Here is a 15,531-nt window from a genome sequence, read left to right as displayed (position 1 = left end):
CTGCTGTTTTCTTTAACAGAGACTGCATAATAAAAAGTATAATGCATCACAGGTCAATTCCAGGAGCACTGGGTTCTTTCTGTGTGTTGAAAGAAAAAGCTTCAAGCTAAATGCAAAAATGAAAATGGTAAGGTGGCATTATACGGCTAAAATAATTAGAACCAATTCAGCATTGTTTTATCAGAGTAATCTCCCCTCTCCCCTAATCTCTGTGTACTGGGAAAACAAGTTAACACGTTTCATTCATTCACCTGAGTACCCAAGTCATGCGGAAGCATACCAGGAAGTAAAGAGAGAAGATAGTAAAACTGAAGGGTGAGAGTGAAAATGTATTATGAGAGAGACATTACCCCTATTTTATGTTTGTTAGGCCTTCTGCACTTAGTGGTCATTGCTTTCGTGTGGTCAGCAGGAAAAGCATACTACAGGAACAGAAGCTCTGACTACAGTCGGGCCAGAACAATCCACTGCGTGTCAAGACAGGCGCACTGCTCCCTGGGCCCCAACTACAGGCCCCCACGTTAGGATGAAAAATCTCAGCCAAGCTCCTTACTTGACAGAGAAAACCCTGAAATGCCTGCATTTCCCTTGCATTGACAAATATTTTCTGCCACTTGATATAACTAGTACTCAAAGACTAAGATGTTATTTTTTTATTTGTTGTTGCTTAAGATGTTCTTTTTCTTCAGTTATATTTTTGCACTCCTAAATGTGGTATCCTGAAAATAATCATGCCTGCCACTTATAGACGTATGCTTGTTTATAAATAGAGAAATTCAGAAAGGTATTTCAAAATTTAACGGGGGACGCCTTTAGGAAGTAGATGTGAAGGGAAGGAGGTATTAGGGACTTTTCACTTCTGTACTATTTGAGTTTTTGATCATGTATTAATTTTATACTAAATCTTAAAGACTCCAAAAAAAAAAATATCCGAAATGCAGCTTCAGGTCTTCCAGACTACTAAGCTACTGGCACTGAATAAAAGAAAAAAATCAGTAAGTATTCATGACAAACTACAGCTGCACAAAGTGCTTTGATTCATAAACCCATTACCATAAACTCTTAGATTTAATTCAACTTTTAAGTTTTTACAAGCTATTAGAACTCTAAAGCATTAATAAATGAATATCACGTTTAACGTACACTCAACCATCCGAGTTCAGGTTGACAGCTGGCGAAATGAACTATCTATTTATTTTTAAACAGTTCCACACAAAGCGTCATTTGATTATAAACTGACTCCTTGGGGCGCCTGGCTGGTTCAGTCTCTTAAACTTCTGACTTTGGCTCAGGTCACGATCTCACAGTTCATGAGTTTGAGTCCCGCATTGGGCTCTCTGCTCTCAGCCCGGAGTCAACTTCGGATCCTCTGTCCCCCATTCGCTCCCTGCCCCTCCCCCGCTCGTGCTCTTTCTTTCTCTCTCAAAAATAAATAGATGCTAAAAATAAATAAATAAGATAATAAAAATAAACCGACGCCTCACAATACACTTCACAGATGACGGATTCCTGACGTAACATGATTTACCAGGAGGTGGAACTTAGTCTATTTCTCCCAATTATTTTCTGGGATCTGTTCTTTGGCTTTTATATCGGAAGCTGAAGCTTTGCACACACCTGCTAAAGCAAGTAGGAAACACATACATTTGTTTTTTTTCTTTTTTGCACTTGATTTGTGAATCAAACCCCACTTTTCTAACACACTGTTCATCAACGGTACAGTCTTTTGGAAATGTACTATAATTGTAAGAGTTTTCTTTCTCTCCCTCTGAGTTTCATTTAACATTCTCACTCATTGTTTCCATGTTAAATTTCTTTTTATTTTTAATTTTTTAAACGTTTATTCATTTTTGAGACACAGAGAGAGGCTGTGAATGGGGGAGGGGCAGAGACAGAGAGAGACCCAGAATCCGAAGCAGGCTCCAGGCTCCGAGCTGTCAGCACGGAACCTGATACGGGGCTCAAACCCACAGACCCTAAGATCTTGACCTGAGCCGAAGTCGGACGCTTGACCGCCTGAGCCACTCCCAGGCGCCCCTCCATGTTAAATTTCTGAATAATAAACGTATTTGATTATACACACAGCACCGATAGCTTTCGGAAACACAGAGCAAGGGCAACAGATTTCTCATGCGGATGCGGGGGGGGGGGGGGAAGACACAGAGGGTGCTGACCTGACCAGAGGTGAAGGCCATCAAATCCGTAGGAGAAGAGATCGTCTCCAACTCCATTGCCACCCCACTCCTCACCGCCTCCAGGGTAGGGAGAGTACCCTTCGGTGGACGCCCAGCCCACCCTCAGGTGAGTGGCTTCGGCAGTCACGAACGGCTCCATGTGGTCCACCATCAGCTCGTAGTACCACTTCTTATACTGGGCGGACCCTTCACTGACGCCCAGAAAAATATTGGGTCTCATGCTTTTAAAGAGAGACAAACAGCACATGAGAAACTCCGGACAAACCTTTCTCCAAGATGCAATACGTTAAATATATGTTTTCCTCCAGTACTACAAAATTACTAAGTCGCTGATGCGGTAGGCGGTGACAGCCAGCCTTAGAGTTAACAGTCGGCAACTGGTGCTTGCTTTTCGGATTACTTGGAAATATCGCTCAGGAGTCTAAGATTATGGTTTCTTCGTTGCTCTTCTGCACATTTCATATCACTGATCATGTTCAAGATGGGACACTCAGTATCACAGGCCTTTTGGATCCATGGCATTATTAATTCAGGACACTGAGACATTTTCCCTAACTAAGCTCTGTGTCAGATAGGGAACGAGGCTGAAGCAAGCCATCTTGTTGGTAAAGGAACCAGAGTGATAATCAGCTTTGTTGTTCTCTATGCCTTGCTGAGGGCAGAGGGATTTCTAGGGAGTTGCATTTAATTCTGCTTCCTGAGGGACTTAGACCCTATGTGAACGGTAAAGATTAGTGACAATCTCAGGAAATACCTCTCAATAACAGCATGTCTATTATACAAGCAGCCACTCAGAAAGTTCTTAAATCACTTGTGTTAAAAAACACAATATAGAAATATACACCAAACCCTACATTTTTGTTTCAAACAGGGTAAGGTGGGGGACAGTTCCCAGATAGCTGCTAGATACAGTATATCAAAATTATTACTATCACACATACTATTTTCTTAATTGTAATCTGTATTATTATTATTATTATTATTATTACTATTATTATACTTTGTATAAGGAAGGCAGCATGGCTCGGTGTTTAAGAGCTCAGTCTCCACAGTTAGACTTGAGCTCTATTTCCAGTCCAACATTTTAATCTATGGAATGCACATAACGGTACCCCGCTGGACTAGTTGAACCTTGTACAAACACGGTGTGGAATACATAGAAAGTCCATGGAATAGTGTCTGGCATACAGTAGTCAAGGGATGTGTGATAACCCTGGAGGGAATAGCTAACCAAAAACGCAGCTTTATTTTTTTTTATGGTATTTATCATATGTTGGACATCCCGATTCAACTTTTTTATTATACACAGTGGCCACTTCAACACTGGCATTGAAGTGTAGTGCTTTTGTTCATATTCTAAGAAAGTACAAAACATAAGTATATACAACTCTGTCCTTGTATAAAGGCCAGCCCGCTCCCAAGGACATCAGTGAGAACCATGAGAGTGGATGAAAGCTTACATCTTTGGGGTAAATGCATATTCTGCTTGGTTCACCTATTATGATTATGATTATGATTATGATTATGATTATGATTATGATTATTATACCATCTGACTGATAGAAAAACTGCACTATTTGCTGGGGGAATACGTAAAATATCCTAATAAAACAAATGGACCATACGATGCCTTAGCTATAGAGCCAGAACATGAATCGCTCTGTTATGCCGCCTATTTGGTGACGTTGTCCTTGTGAATCTACCTGCTAACGTGGTTTACAAGACGTGTCTGCAGAAGCAGATCTCTTCCCGGCAGCAGATTGTCGCAGATGAGATGCTGGTTGGAACGGACCGCTACTCCGTGGCAGACGCAGAGAGAGCACAAGACGTCCAGAACCTGAAAAGAGCAATCACTTCCAGCTGACTAAGTCCCTTCTCAGATTCAAGTATCCCAGCACTTTTTGTGAACACAAACACATTCCCTCTGACCCAGCCGTTTGAGCATGGCAGCCATGAGTCCACTCACAAGTGGACTTTACAAGTTTCTCTTACATACCAACTGAGAATTGCATGGTGCCCCATTGGTGCTAAAAAAAATAAGTGCTAAATAATATTATGATTGCAACTGAGAAATGAAAAATACTCATGAATCACTTGAAACACCTTTTATAAGTTCTCTTATTTTAAAAATGTATTTAAAAGCATGCCAGAGTTCATTCATGGCAGTAAAATGCTTCCCTTACCTTGTGGTTTCTTCCATGCTTGTCTAAAAGGGAGATTATGGATTTAATGTGTCCTTCTTTGATAATATTTAGGGCTTCTGGACTTTCTACTAACACACAGTGCAAAACTTCAAGAATACCTAAAGAGAAAATCAAGAAGGAAAATATGATTAAAGAGTCTGCGATGAGCAGTGTCTTACCTTTCCTTCATGTGTTCATTCTGCAAAATGTAATTATTACGCACTCAATGTGCTTGTCACAAGGCACTCTGATAAGGGACAGGTGATGTTTGTGACAGGGGACTGATCACTAAAGATGATGAAGTCCTAGTTTAATGAGGAAAAGCCAGTGTTAGCAGAGTAAGCAGGTAACTCTGCCTGGGGAGGTACAAAAGAAAGCATCCTTAAGTGGAGCCTCAGAGAACACATTCATGACCATTTTCCAGACAGGAAGGTTAAGGTGGTACAAGGCTGAGTGAATTCTTGAATGGTGGGCATACCTGGGGTGCCTGGAGTACGAGCAAGTAGAGGACAGTACAGGTAGATGGTAGGTTAGGACCAGCTTATGAAGTTTCCCAGCATTAAAAATATAACCCTACAGGGGCGCCTGGGTGGCTCAGTCAGTTAAGCGGCCGACTTTGGCTCAGGTCACGATCTCACGGTCCGTGAGTTCGAGCCCCTCATCGGGCTCTGGGCTGATGGCTCAGAGCCTGGAGCCTGTTTCAGATTCTGTGTCTCCCTCTCTCTGACCCTCCCCCATTCATGCTCTGTCTCTCTCTGTCTCAAAAATAAAATAAACGTTAAAAAAAAATTAAAAAAAAATATATATAACCCTACAACAATGCATTCTAACCCACACAGATCATTACATTCCCCTGGAGGTAAATGGCAGAAAACGTTTCTCAGTTGGCAAAACAACAGAATACAAAAATACAGAGAACTATACAACATACAAAACCTGATTAAGGATGGCGGTATCTTAAGATAAAATGGAATTTACCCTTTCTTATCTTAAAATTTAAGAAAGAGAACAGAAAATAATTTTTGGATCGGAATGTTTAGTGTGAATTTGGAAAGCTGAATGTGTACATACGTATTCATGGTTTCCGAGCAAGCTTGCTTTGTCCCTAATGAGAGTGCAGGCCACCTGTAGTAATTAGATAGAACACTGAGAAAATGTGATCTGAGAGATACAAGGTGTCACGAAGGGCCCAAGGGAAATCCGCAGAAAGGCGTATACATCTCCAGCGGAGTTCACTTTCTTGGAAAAGAAAAGCGCACAGGCTTACAAATGGCAGAATGTGGAAGTAATGGTCGAACGTGGCTGTCACAACTTATACTTGATCCAAACCCCAATCCATTATCGGACAAGGGCTAGTAATGCTAATTTCTACACTAATGACTTAATTTGTTGAGGTATGAATGTATGTTCAGTTAAAAAAAAAACCACCCAAATATGAGTTCATTTTTTGGTGTAGTTCGAAATCGACCTCTGTGTTCCAACACTCCATGCCAGTTAAAAATCCAAGATAGGAGAAAATAATACAAGCTGATGGGTAGTTAAAGAAGATGTTTCTGTAAGGGTACTTAAACTGAAAGCTTCTGGTATCAAAAATGGAGAATAAAACTCATTCTGAGCTAAAATAAACTAAAATAATAGAGAGGGAAGAGCGTTTTTAGTAGATTGGTCATATTTTAGCCTGACGTCTTTGTTTGTTCCCTGTTACCTATTACTGCAGAACCCATGGCAGCTGCCCATATTTGCAAATGGGCTCATTCAGTTAAGCGTCCGCCTTCAGCTCTGGTCATGACCTCGCAGTTTGTAAGTTCGAGCCCCGCGTCAGGCTCTGTGCTGACAGCTCAGAGCCTGGAGCTTGCTTCAGATTCTGTGTCTCCCTCTCTCTCTGCCCCTTCCCCGTTTGCACTCTGTCTCTCTCAAAAATAAATAAACATTAAAAAAAATTAAAAAAAAAGAAAGTTGTACTGTGTCTCCACACTCATCTATTCACATTTCCTCAATAGCTGCTTTTGCATTAAAGAGGTAGGGCTGAGGCTGCGAAGTCAGAGCCCTACGGTCCATAGAGCATCATATATTTCCTGGCAAGTAAAAGACCAAGAAAAATAAATTCTCTTTGTCAGTAAGTACGCGTGAAAACCAACAGCATTCAAAACCTTGAATATATGAGAAAAGATTTAAGACTAGAGTTTGAAAATGCACAGCACATATCACAAAATGCAGGAATGGCCATACGAAAATAAATCTGATTCTTCTCATATTCTGCAGACTTTAATAGAAGGCTTCCAGAGTTTGGGGCTTAACATTCAATCAAATATGTTTCTTTAATGCTGCTACATCATATCCAACAAATAATCTACTTAGTCGGAAAGGATTGACTACCTCAAGTCTGATAGTGAAAGGTCAGAGGAAACGACTTTTATTTTCAACTGTTGGAATTAATAGCAAATGTTTTATGGAATAAAAATAAAAAATTTTATTTTTTGTGGTAAGAAATTCCTAAAAGATAACAATTTGGAAATAGCAAAAGATTCATTTTCAAAAAAAAAAAAAAAAATACCAGTTAGAAGGACTCTATTGTGTGTATATGTAAATCATGCCAACATATGTCTGGAAAAAAGAGACAGAGGAACAAGGCTTAACAAATATTATAATGGCAACACTTTCCTAAAGATGATTTGATGACTGAATTCTAAACACACTGAATAAGACCCAGAAATGGGAACAGTGCATAACACTTATTGCCAGATTCTCAAGGAAAAAATTTAAAGCTTGGTAGATCATAACCATATTACCAGAATATACAATACGTTGTCAAACATACACATATGCAAACTAATAAGAAAAAGCAACCTGAATTTGTAAGTTTTAATAAGTTTACAGAAATGATTTTAGTGAAAATTTTAAGAACATGCAAAATACATAACGTATAATGTAAACTTTCAAGAGTAGACACCCAATGGGATATGCATTATGACTGCAACTATGTCAAATATGTTATGTATAAAATACGTACTTTAAAAAAACACCAGGAGTTAGTACACCAGAGTGCTCGTGCTGTTGCTGCTGGATCAAGATACTTCTCTTCCCATATTTCATGAATTCCAGGAAATGAGTACACAGAGCTTCTTTTTTATGTTTTTTTTTTTTTTTAACGTTTTTTATTTATTTTTGGGACAGAGAGAGACAGACAGAGCATGAACGGGGGAGGGGCAGAGAGAGAGGGAGACCCAGAATCGGAAACAGGCTCCAGGCTCCGAGCCATCAGCCCAGAGCCCGACGCGGGGCTCGAACTCACGGACCGCGAGATCGTGACCTGGCTGAAGTCGGACGCTTAACCGACTGCGCCACCCAGGCGCCCCGATCTTTTTTATGTTTTTTAATGTTTGTTTATTTTTGAGACAGAGACAGAGCACAAGCAGGGGAGGGGTAGAGAGAGAGGGAGACACAGATTCGGAAGCAGGCTCCAGGCTCTGAGCTGTCAGCACTGAGCCCGATGCAGGGCTTGAACTCCCAAACTGTGAGATCATGACCTGAAGTTGGACGCTTAACCAACTGAGCCACCCAGGTGTCCCTCATTTCATAAAATTTAGAATAAGCATAAACAAACCTACCCTTTCCCACACACAGAGCACCCGAATTGTAAGAGTTTACGTAAGGACTATGTATGGTATGGCTTAGTGAGGGGCAACAAGAACTCAGGTTAACTATTCCCAGTTGACTTCAAGTACCACTTCCTAATCATCTCGTGGACATTTCAACCAGAATGGTCTCCAAGTGCCTCCAACTCAACTCTTCCCAAACTGAATATACAATACCGTTTTTGTATCTATACATGTAACTGCTTCTCTGGTCCACGGCCCATTCTAAAAGCCAAGTCTAAGTCCAAGCTAAAAAATTCCCTCATTTCTGAATTTCTGGCTTCCAGTTCCATCTAAGGTCAAAGCCCATTCCCCTGTATGCCAGCTCCTTCCCTAGATGACCCAACCCTCCTCTACTGCCTCATCTCCCACCAACTCCTCCTACAAAGGACGGTTAAAATATACTCTTACTTCAAACTACATACTATAAATATGCTTAGGTGCTCATATATTTACAATACATTTGCACGTTACAAACATTTATTTTGTAGCTACCAGGCACTGTTCCAGGCAGTAACATCATTGGCAGTCAAGGCCTGTCAGGCTCAGGGGGAGCCTGTCGGCTCTGCCCCACCTTCCATGTTTTCACATGTTATTCTCAGACTAAAATACACTCCCTTCTTCTGGGGCTGCAGAATGGGAATCATCTTGCAAAGTCAGAAAGTCACCTCACTCAGTGGGATTTTACCAACACCCTAGAATGAATTATTCTTTCTTTGTAGGATTGATCACACTGTATTAAAATAATTTATGCTCATTTCAATCTCCCACTGGAGAACGAGCTCTGGAGAGCAGACGTGTGTTGAAATCTGCTTCCTGGTCATCCATCACAGTCTGGCCCAGGGAGCCCCATCTCATGTTTGCCAACTGAATAAGTGAATGAATATAAACGGACTATTAGTATACACCTTCAGTTTAAACTAAATAAGCCTATGATAGGTTTACCCAATATAACAAGAGTCATTATTGTGAAGACTATATAAAATAGCTACTTTGGCATATTTTACATCTGGAAACTTTAATATTAAAATACATTTTTTAAGGTAGGAAGACAGATGACAGAACACAGATGGAAAATGTAGATTTCTTAGTTCCAGGATTACTTTACTTGTGCTTTAATTTCAATAGGGAACATTTTGACTTACTGAATAACAAGAATTTTTGTGGGCTTTAGTCTATTTCTGTGGGGGTCATACACAAAATTCAAAATTAATGGTGTAAGCTCTATATGTAATATACGTGAAATATTTAGCTATTTGCCTTAAAACTTTTGTGGCTGTAACTTTGTTTATAGGGTTCATGAGAAAGAAAGATCTCTGAGGGTGTAATAAAATGTCTGGAAAGAACCTCATGGTACTGGAAGCATCCGAGTGCTACCATGGGTCATGCGCAGGGTGGTCCAAGGTTGAACAAAACTTGTTGAGCGTCTGTACGGAAACAAACCACGGAACAGAAGTGCTATATTTGGCCTGACGTCACATACCAGGAAGAATCGAGCCTAGGGATCTCGCCCCATCCTCGGTAGGCACGAGTTCATGGTAAGTCTTGCACATTTGAGCAAAATATATACAGAACCAGACCGGCAGCCGCTCAGGCACAGGGGGCTAGTGTGGGGCAAGGAAGACCAGTGAAGAATGGAGAGACGATGCCGACACGCCCTCTCCAGAAAGTGTTTTCTCAACCACAGTCACGCGTGTTTTGCAAATATAAAAATTATAATCTCAGAACACCGAGGCGTATGTGGGTTTAGAGGGAACCTAGTTGTCACTGCACATGTGGGCACTATTCAGCTTTGGGAAAGGACTTCTCTTTTACATCTCTGCTCTACGCATGGGTAAGGATCCCGGACAGCCTTCTGACAGAGCACACGGCCTCAGCTGACAATTTCTACACGGAAGCCTCTTAGTCTAAGAGGCGAGCAAAGAGAAGGCTTCAACCTGGGTGCTAATCGGTATGAATCAGACTGTCCCTCAGTGACAGAAACACTGGACACAGTGCAGGTAACGCACACAGAACTGCAATATCCACTTGCAGGGTCAGCAACAGTCACGATTAGAGAAACCACAAATTCCACATTATTCAAATCATAGGTTGCTTTTCTATTTTTTTCCCTACCTAGGAGTTAAAATTCTTTGTAACATTTAAAAAAAATTTTTTTTAATGTTTATTTATTTTTGAGAGAGCAAGACAAAGCAGGAGTGGGGAAGGGGCAGAGAGAGAGAGGGAGGCACAGAATCTGAAACCGGCTCCAGGCTCTGAGCTATCAGCAGACAGCCCGACGCAGGGCTTGAACTCAGAAATGGCGAGATCATGACCTGAGCTGAAGTCGGTTGCTTAACCAACTGAGCCACCCAGGTGCCCCCAAAAATCCTTTGTAACTTTTTGGTCAGACCTTATTAGTAATATCCCCAAGGCTCAATGAGGGCAAACGGAAATAAGGGAAGTTGTATTTTCCACCTTGGATAATTAAATGTAAACAAAGTGACTCAAGTAAAAAGACGTGGGGGAAAGACACTGGGAAATAACATGACAACACAGAACATGAAACACACAAGCCAGAGCTGTCTATAGGGGTTACAGGAGACTGTTCCTGCATGCAATAATGACGCATGTTATGGACTGTTATCCTTTGATAAGGGGACTGGAGCACTGGATATTTACTAGGCTTATTGAAGAATTATAATAGTAACAGGTATTACTATTATCCTGTCATATTACATAGTGGTTATAACCATGGACTCCAGCCAATGTGCCAAAGTAGAGTCCTGGCAAATTTTTAGGCAAGTTACTTAACCTCTCTGTGTCCCAGAGTCACCATTTCTTTCTTTCTTTTTTTTTAACTTTTTACTTTTCATTTTTTATTTTTGAGAGATAGCCACCGAGCACGAGTAGGAGAGGGACAGAGACAGAGGGAGACACAGAATCCGAAGCAGGCTCCAGGGTCTGAGCTGTCAGCACAGAGCCTGACACAGGGCTCGAACTCACAAACCATGAGATCGTGACCTGAGCTGAAGTTGGATGCTTAACCGTCTGAGCTACCCAGGAGCTACCCAGAGCCCCCATCTCTAAAATAGAATTAGAATAATGGTACCCACTCTGGAGGGGGGAGGTGGGGGGCTGTTTTAAGGAGTAACACATGGAAAGCTTTTAGAAAGCTATATAAGCATCTGCAATTATTTTATGGTTGCAACAAAATAACATAAATGAGAAATGAAATTTAGAAAAAGGATCATCAAGGAAACATTAGAAATATGCTTCTTTTGAAACAGAGATTAAAAACTTTAAATCAGGGAAAGGTAGGGAAATACTGAATGGTCAACACTGATCACCAGGAAAGTTCAGGGAATATATTTATTGATCAGCGTGAAGAAATGAAATCGATGCTAGATTTTAAAATAAAACAGTTAAATTAGCAAATCCAGGGGAAATTAGACTGGTCTGTTAGACACCGAGGGAAAGATAGGGAGACACAACTAGGACAAAGACAAAACTGTAAGACAGCTCTACATTCTGGGGACAACAGGACTGCTGAGCCAAAAATACCATGAAAGATTATACCAAGTAGACTTAATGTCTAATCAACGTTCAAAAAGGCAGAAAGCACTCCTTTGACAGGAACCCCTTCTCTGGGTATTAAGATTATGAAAAAGAAAAACACATGAAAATAAAGTGGGCAGCGGTTGGAGACGGCAGAAGAAAAGTTCAGCTAGCTGCATGTTGACAGAAGGTCTAAGTAGTTTGGGAGGAGTTTTGCAACATACCAAAGGTGAGGCCAGAAGAGAAACGATCTGAGTTATGTACAAACATATTAACTTGTTCCTGGGCCCGCGCACTTGAGGGAGTCCTTTAAAGGCATGTCTCTGTTATTCTGTTCCACTCATTTAATTGTTTTTTAAGGTTTATTTATTCTTGAGAGACAGAGAGAGACAGTGCATGGGCAGGGGAGGGGTGGAGAAAGAGAGAAAGAGACAGAATCGGAAGCAGGCTCCAGGCTCGGAGCTGTCAGCACAGAGCCCGACGCGGGGCTCGAACCCACGGACCATGAGATCATGACCTGAGCCGAAGTCAGAAGCCTAACCGACTGAGCCACCCAGGCATCCCTTGTTCCATTCATCTAAATGGAACTGCCAATGAGTGATATAATCATGTACTGCAACCAAGCTGTCCTTGTTTGGTGGTTGGGCATGAATGTGGACCTAGAAGTAGCAGAAACTTCTAGTTTGAGCCAGTGGAGAGGTTAGTTTGCTCTCCCTAATCAGTGTTAGGCCCGTGCCGAACAAAAAGCAGGAGGTGAGCAACCAATCAAAATAGACCATAATTACAACACATCTTTCTTAATGTTAACAGTGAATTCTGCATGTCACAGATTGAAGCACTGAGAGAAGTAAGAGTAATCTGTGGTTTGTTGAAAATGAGTATAAACTTGGAGCGCCTGGGTGGGCTCAGTCAGTTAAGCATCTGACTTTGGTTCAGGGCATGATCTCGTGGTCCGTGAGCTCGAGCCCCGTGTCGGGCTCTGTGCTGATGGCTCGGAGCCTGGAGCCTGCTTCAGATTCTGTGTCTCCCTCTCTCTCTGCCCCTCCTCTGCTCTCTCTCTCCCTCTCAAAAATAAATAAACATAAAAAAAAATAATAATTGGGGCGCCTGGGTGGCTTAGCTAAGCGTCCAACTTCGGCTCAGGTCATGATCTCGTTGTTCTCAGAGCCTAGAACCTGCTTCAGATTCTGTGTCTCCCTCTCTCTCTGCCCCTCCTCTGCTCTCTCTCTCCCTCTCAAAAATAAATAAACATAAAAAAAAATAATAATAATTGGGGTGCCTGGGTGGCTTAGCTAAGCGTCCAACTTCGGCTCAGGTCATGATCTCGCTGTTCTCAGAGCCTGGAACCTGCTTCAGATTCTGTGTCTCCTTCTTTCTCTGCCCCTCCCCTGCTCACGCGGTCTCTCTCTGTCTCTCAAAAATAAATAAACATTAAAAGAATTAAATAATAATAAATAAAATGGGTACAAACTTGAAGTCAAGAAACTATTTGAGTTTCAGTGTGAGATAAACTGATGAATGTGCTTTTTAACTTTTGTAAGCAAATAGAAAGGGACAAAAGAAGCAATGTTCGTTTTGCTTTCTTTCTATAACACAGCACTAACTTGTAAAGGAAAAACACTAAAAAGGGTTTCCATATCTCACCCCCCTTCAAAAAAAAAATGGACTGAGTTGATTTCAATATGAAAATATATAGAGTCATGGGAGGGGGGGGGGCGCCTGAGTGGCTCAGTTAAGCATCTGACTTCAGCTCAGGTCATGATCTCCCGGTTTGTGACTTTTTTTTTTTTTTTTTAATTTTTTATTTTTATTTTTGGGACAGAGAGAGACAGAGCATGAACGGGGGAGGGGCAGAGAGAGAGGGAGACACAGAATCAGAAACAGGCTCCAGGCTCCGAGCCATCAGCCCAGAGCCTGACACGGGGCTCGAACTCACGGACCGCGAGATCGTGACCTGGCTGAAGTCGGACACTTAACCGACTGCGCCACCCAGGCGCCCCCGGTTTGTGACTTTGAGCCCACGTCCGGCTCTGGGCTGACGGCTCAGAGCCTGGAGCCTGCTTCAGATTCTTGTGTCTCCCTCTCTCTCTGCTCCTCCCTGACTCCTACTCTGTGTCGCTCTCAAAAATAAACATTAAAGTGTTTTTTTTTTTTAATCTGAAAATATCATGTCTTGAAAATAACAATGCCAAGAGATGCGGCCTCAAGCCAAGTTGAGAAAACACATCATTTTCTATACTTCAAAGTTTTATAATGGTTTTGAGGCTTCAGAAGAAAATTAGCTCATTAAACCTTGAGCTAACATGAAGTTGAGAAGGGAGAGAAAAAGGGACAAGGATTGAAATATAACACAATTTGACAAAATTAGGAAAATAAAAGTGGAAGTTCATGAAGATAAAGGTATACCGCATTGTTATTCATATACAGAAGGGCAGAATATCAGGAATGCATTAGCAAAATAAATAGGCAAAAAAGACAGACTCAGGGTATTTTACTGGAAGACAAGATGAATGGGAGTCAAAAGCTTCCTGGGGTATATTATCTAAAATAAATAACACATAAAATAAGCAATGCAATTATAATGTACTATTCAGACTTAACTAGGCTCCTGATGGTGTGCTGCTCTCAATTTAGCAATATTTTACGAAGACAGACAAACTAGAAGAGTAAAAGATGGTTAAGAAAAGAAAATGTCAGTTAAAGGTAGTTATGATACCATAGTTAAATGTTAGAAATGTGACATTATACAAATATTTATTTGTATAAATTGCTATATCTCAAAACCCACGGAGTGCTGAGCACCAGACACGAAATCACAAATAATTTGAAGATATTCTTATCTTGCTGGTTACTGTTGGGTGTTTCCCCCCATTTATTTGTTCAATTATCACTTAGTTCATTAAATGGGCTATCTGCCGTGTGAGGTTCTAGATAGGAGTAAAAAGAGGAACAGAATTTGACATCATTCCTGCTCTTATGAACTTTCCAGACCGCGAAACTTCAGTCCTGGCTGCATTACTTTCCTTTGGCCTTGCAAAGATCATACCTCTTAGCTTCCTAGCTTCAAAGTCCTCATTGGTAAAATGGAAATTATAATGGAACTGACCTCACAAAGTACCTGGGAATCCACTGAGGTAATACAAATGACATCTCATCACAGTGGCCTAAACTCACTCGTCCTACTCCTTTTTTTTTTTTTTTTTAAAGTTTATTTCTTTTGAGAGAGAGAAAGAGCACGGGGAGGGGAAGGGCAGAGAGAGGAGGGAGAGAAAGAGAATCTCAAGCAGGCTCCACACTGACGCAAGGCTCGAACCCACAAACTGTGAGATCGTGACCCAACTGACCTACTCAGGAACCCCTTAGCGTCCAGCTCTTGATTTTTGGCTCAGGTCATGATCTTAACGGCTCCCGAATTTGAGCTGCTGCCTCAGGTTCTGGCTGACAGTATGAAGCTTGCTGGGATTGTCTCTCTCTCTCTCTCTCTGCCCCTCCACTGCTGTTTGTTTCTCTCTCTCTCTTTTTTTTTTATCTCAAAATAAATAAAGAAACTTAAAAAAATATTCCCTTGGCCACACAATGTGCTCATTATAGTGTTCAAGAAACAAGAAAGGTATGCCTCTCTGTGAAATATTAGTGCCTACAAACATACTGGCAGATGCAATTAATTGCTCTAAAGGCCTTTAAATAAAATGTTCAAAGATATATACATCTGAGTACTTTTAAAATAAATCCTCCAGGGCAAGAGAAACACAGATTAATGAGCTCTTCAAAAAGACACCTCAAAGCGGCAAATATTTATTGAGAACTATTATTTTGGGCAGAAATGTAAAATGATCATAGCATCTGCCTAAGCTTTGTATAAATTTTAAAAAAGCAGTCTTTTCAAGAAATGGTGCTAGAGAAATTGGATATTCACAAGTAAAACAATGAAACTAGACCCCTGCTCTACAACACTCAGAAAAATTAACTCAAAATGAATTA

General features: G+C 41.1%; 1 protein-coding gene across 4 annotated transcripts in view; it reads right to left on the bottom strand.

Moving 5' to 3' along the window:
* The window catches only part of RYR2 (ryanodine receptor 2), a 755,762-nt gene that overhangs the window by 328,470 nt on the left and 411,761 nt on the right, over positions 1-15,531 (bottom strand). For all 4 annotated transcript variants that reach the window (XM_081790553.1, XM_081790554.1, XM_081790555.1 and 1 more), the window contains exons 18-20: positions 4,379-4,497; positions 3,899-4,032; positions 2,175-2,416 (exon numbers count right to left, since the gene is read on the bottom strand). In XM_081790553.1, coding sequence (XP_081646679.1) covers positions 2,175-2,416; positions 3,899-4,032; positions 4,379-4,497 — 495 coding nt within the window. The remainder of the gene's footprint in view (positions 1-2,174; positions 2,417-3,898; positions 4,033-4,378; positions 4,498-15,531) is intronic.

This window comes from Panthera onca, chromosome D2 (genome assembly GCF_046562875.1).
Source record: "Panthera onca isolate mPanOnc1 chromosome D2, mPanOnc1 haplotype 2, whole genome shotgun sequence".
Taxonomy (NCBI): domain Eukaryota; kingdom Metazoa; phylum Chordata; class Mammalia; order Carnivora; family Felidae; genus Panthera; species Panthera onca.
Note: the sequence above shows the minus strand (reverse complement) of the source record. Positions and strands in the feature narration are given on the sequence as shown.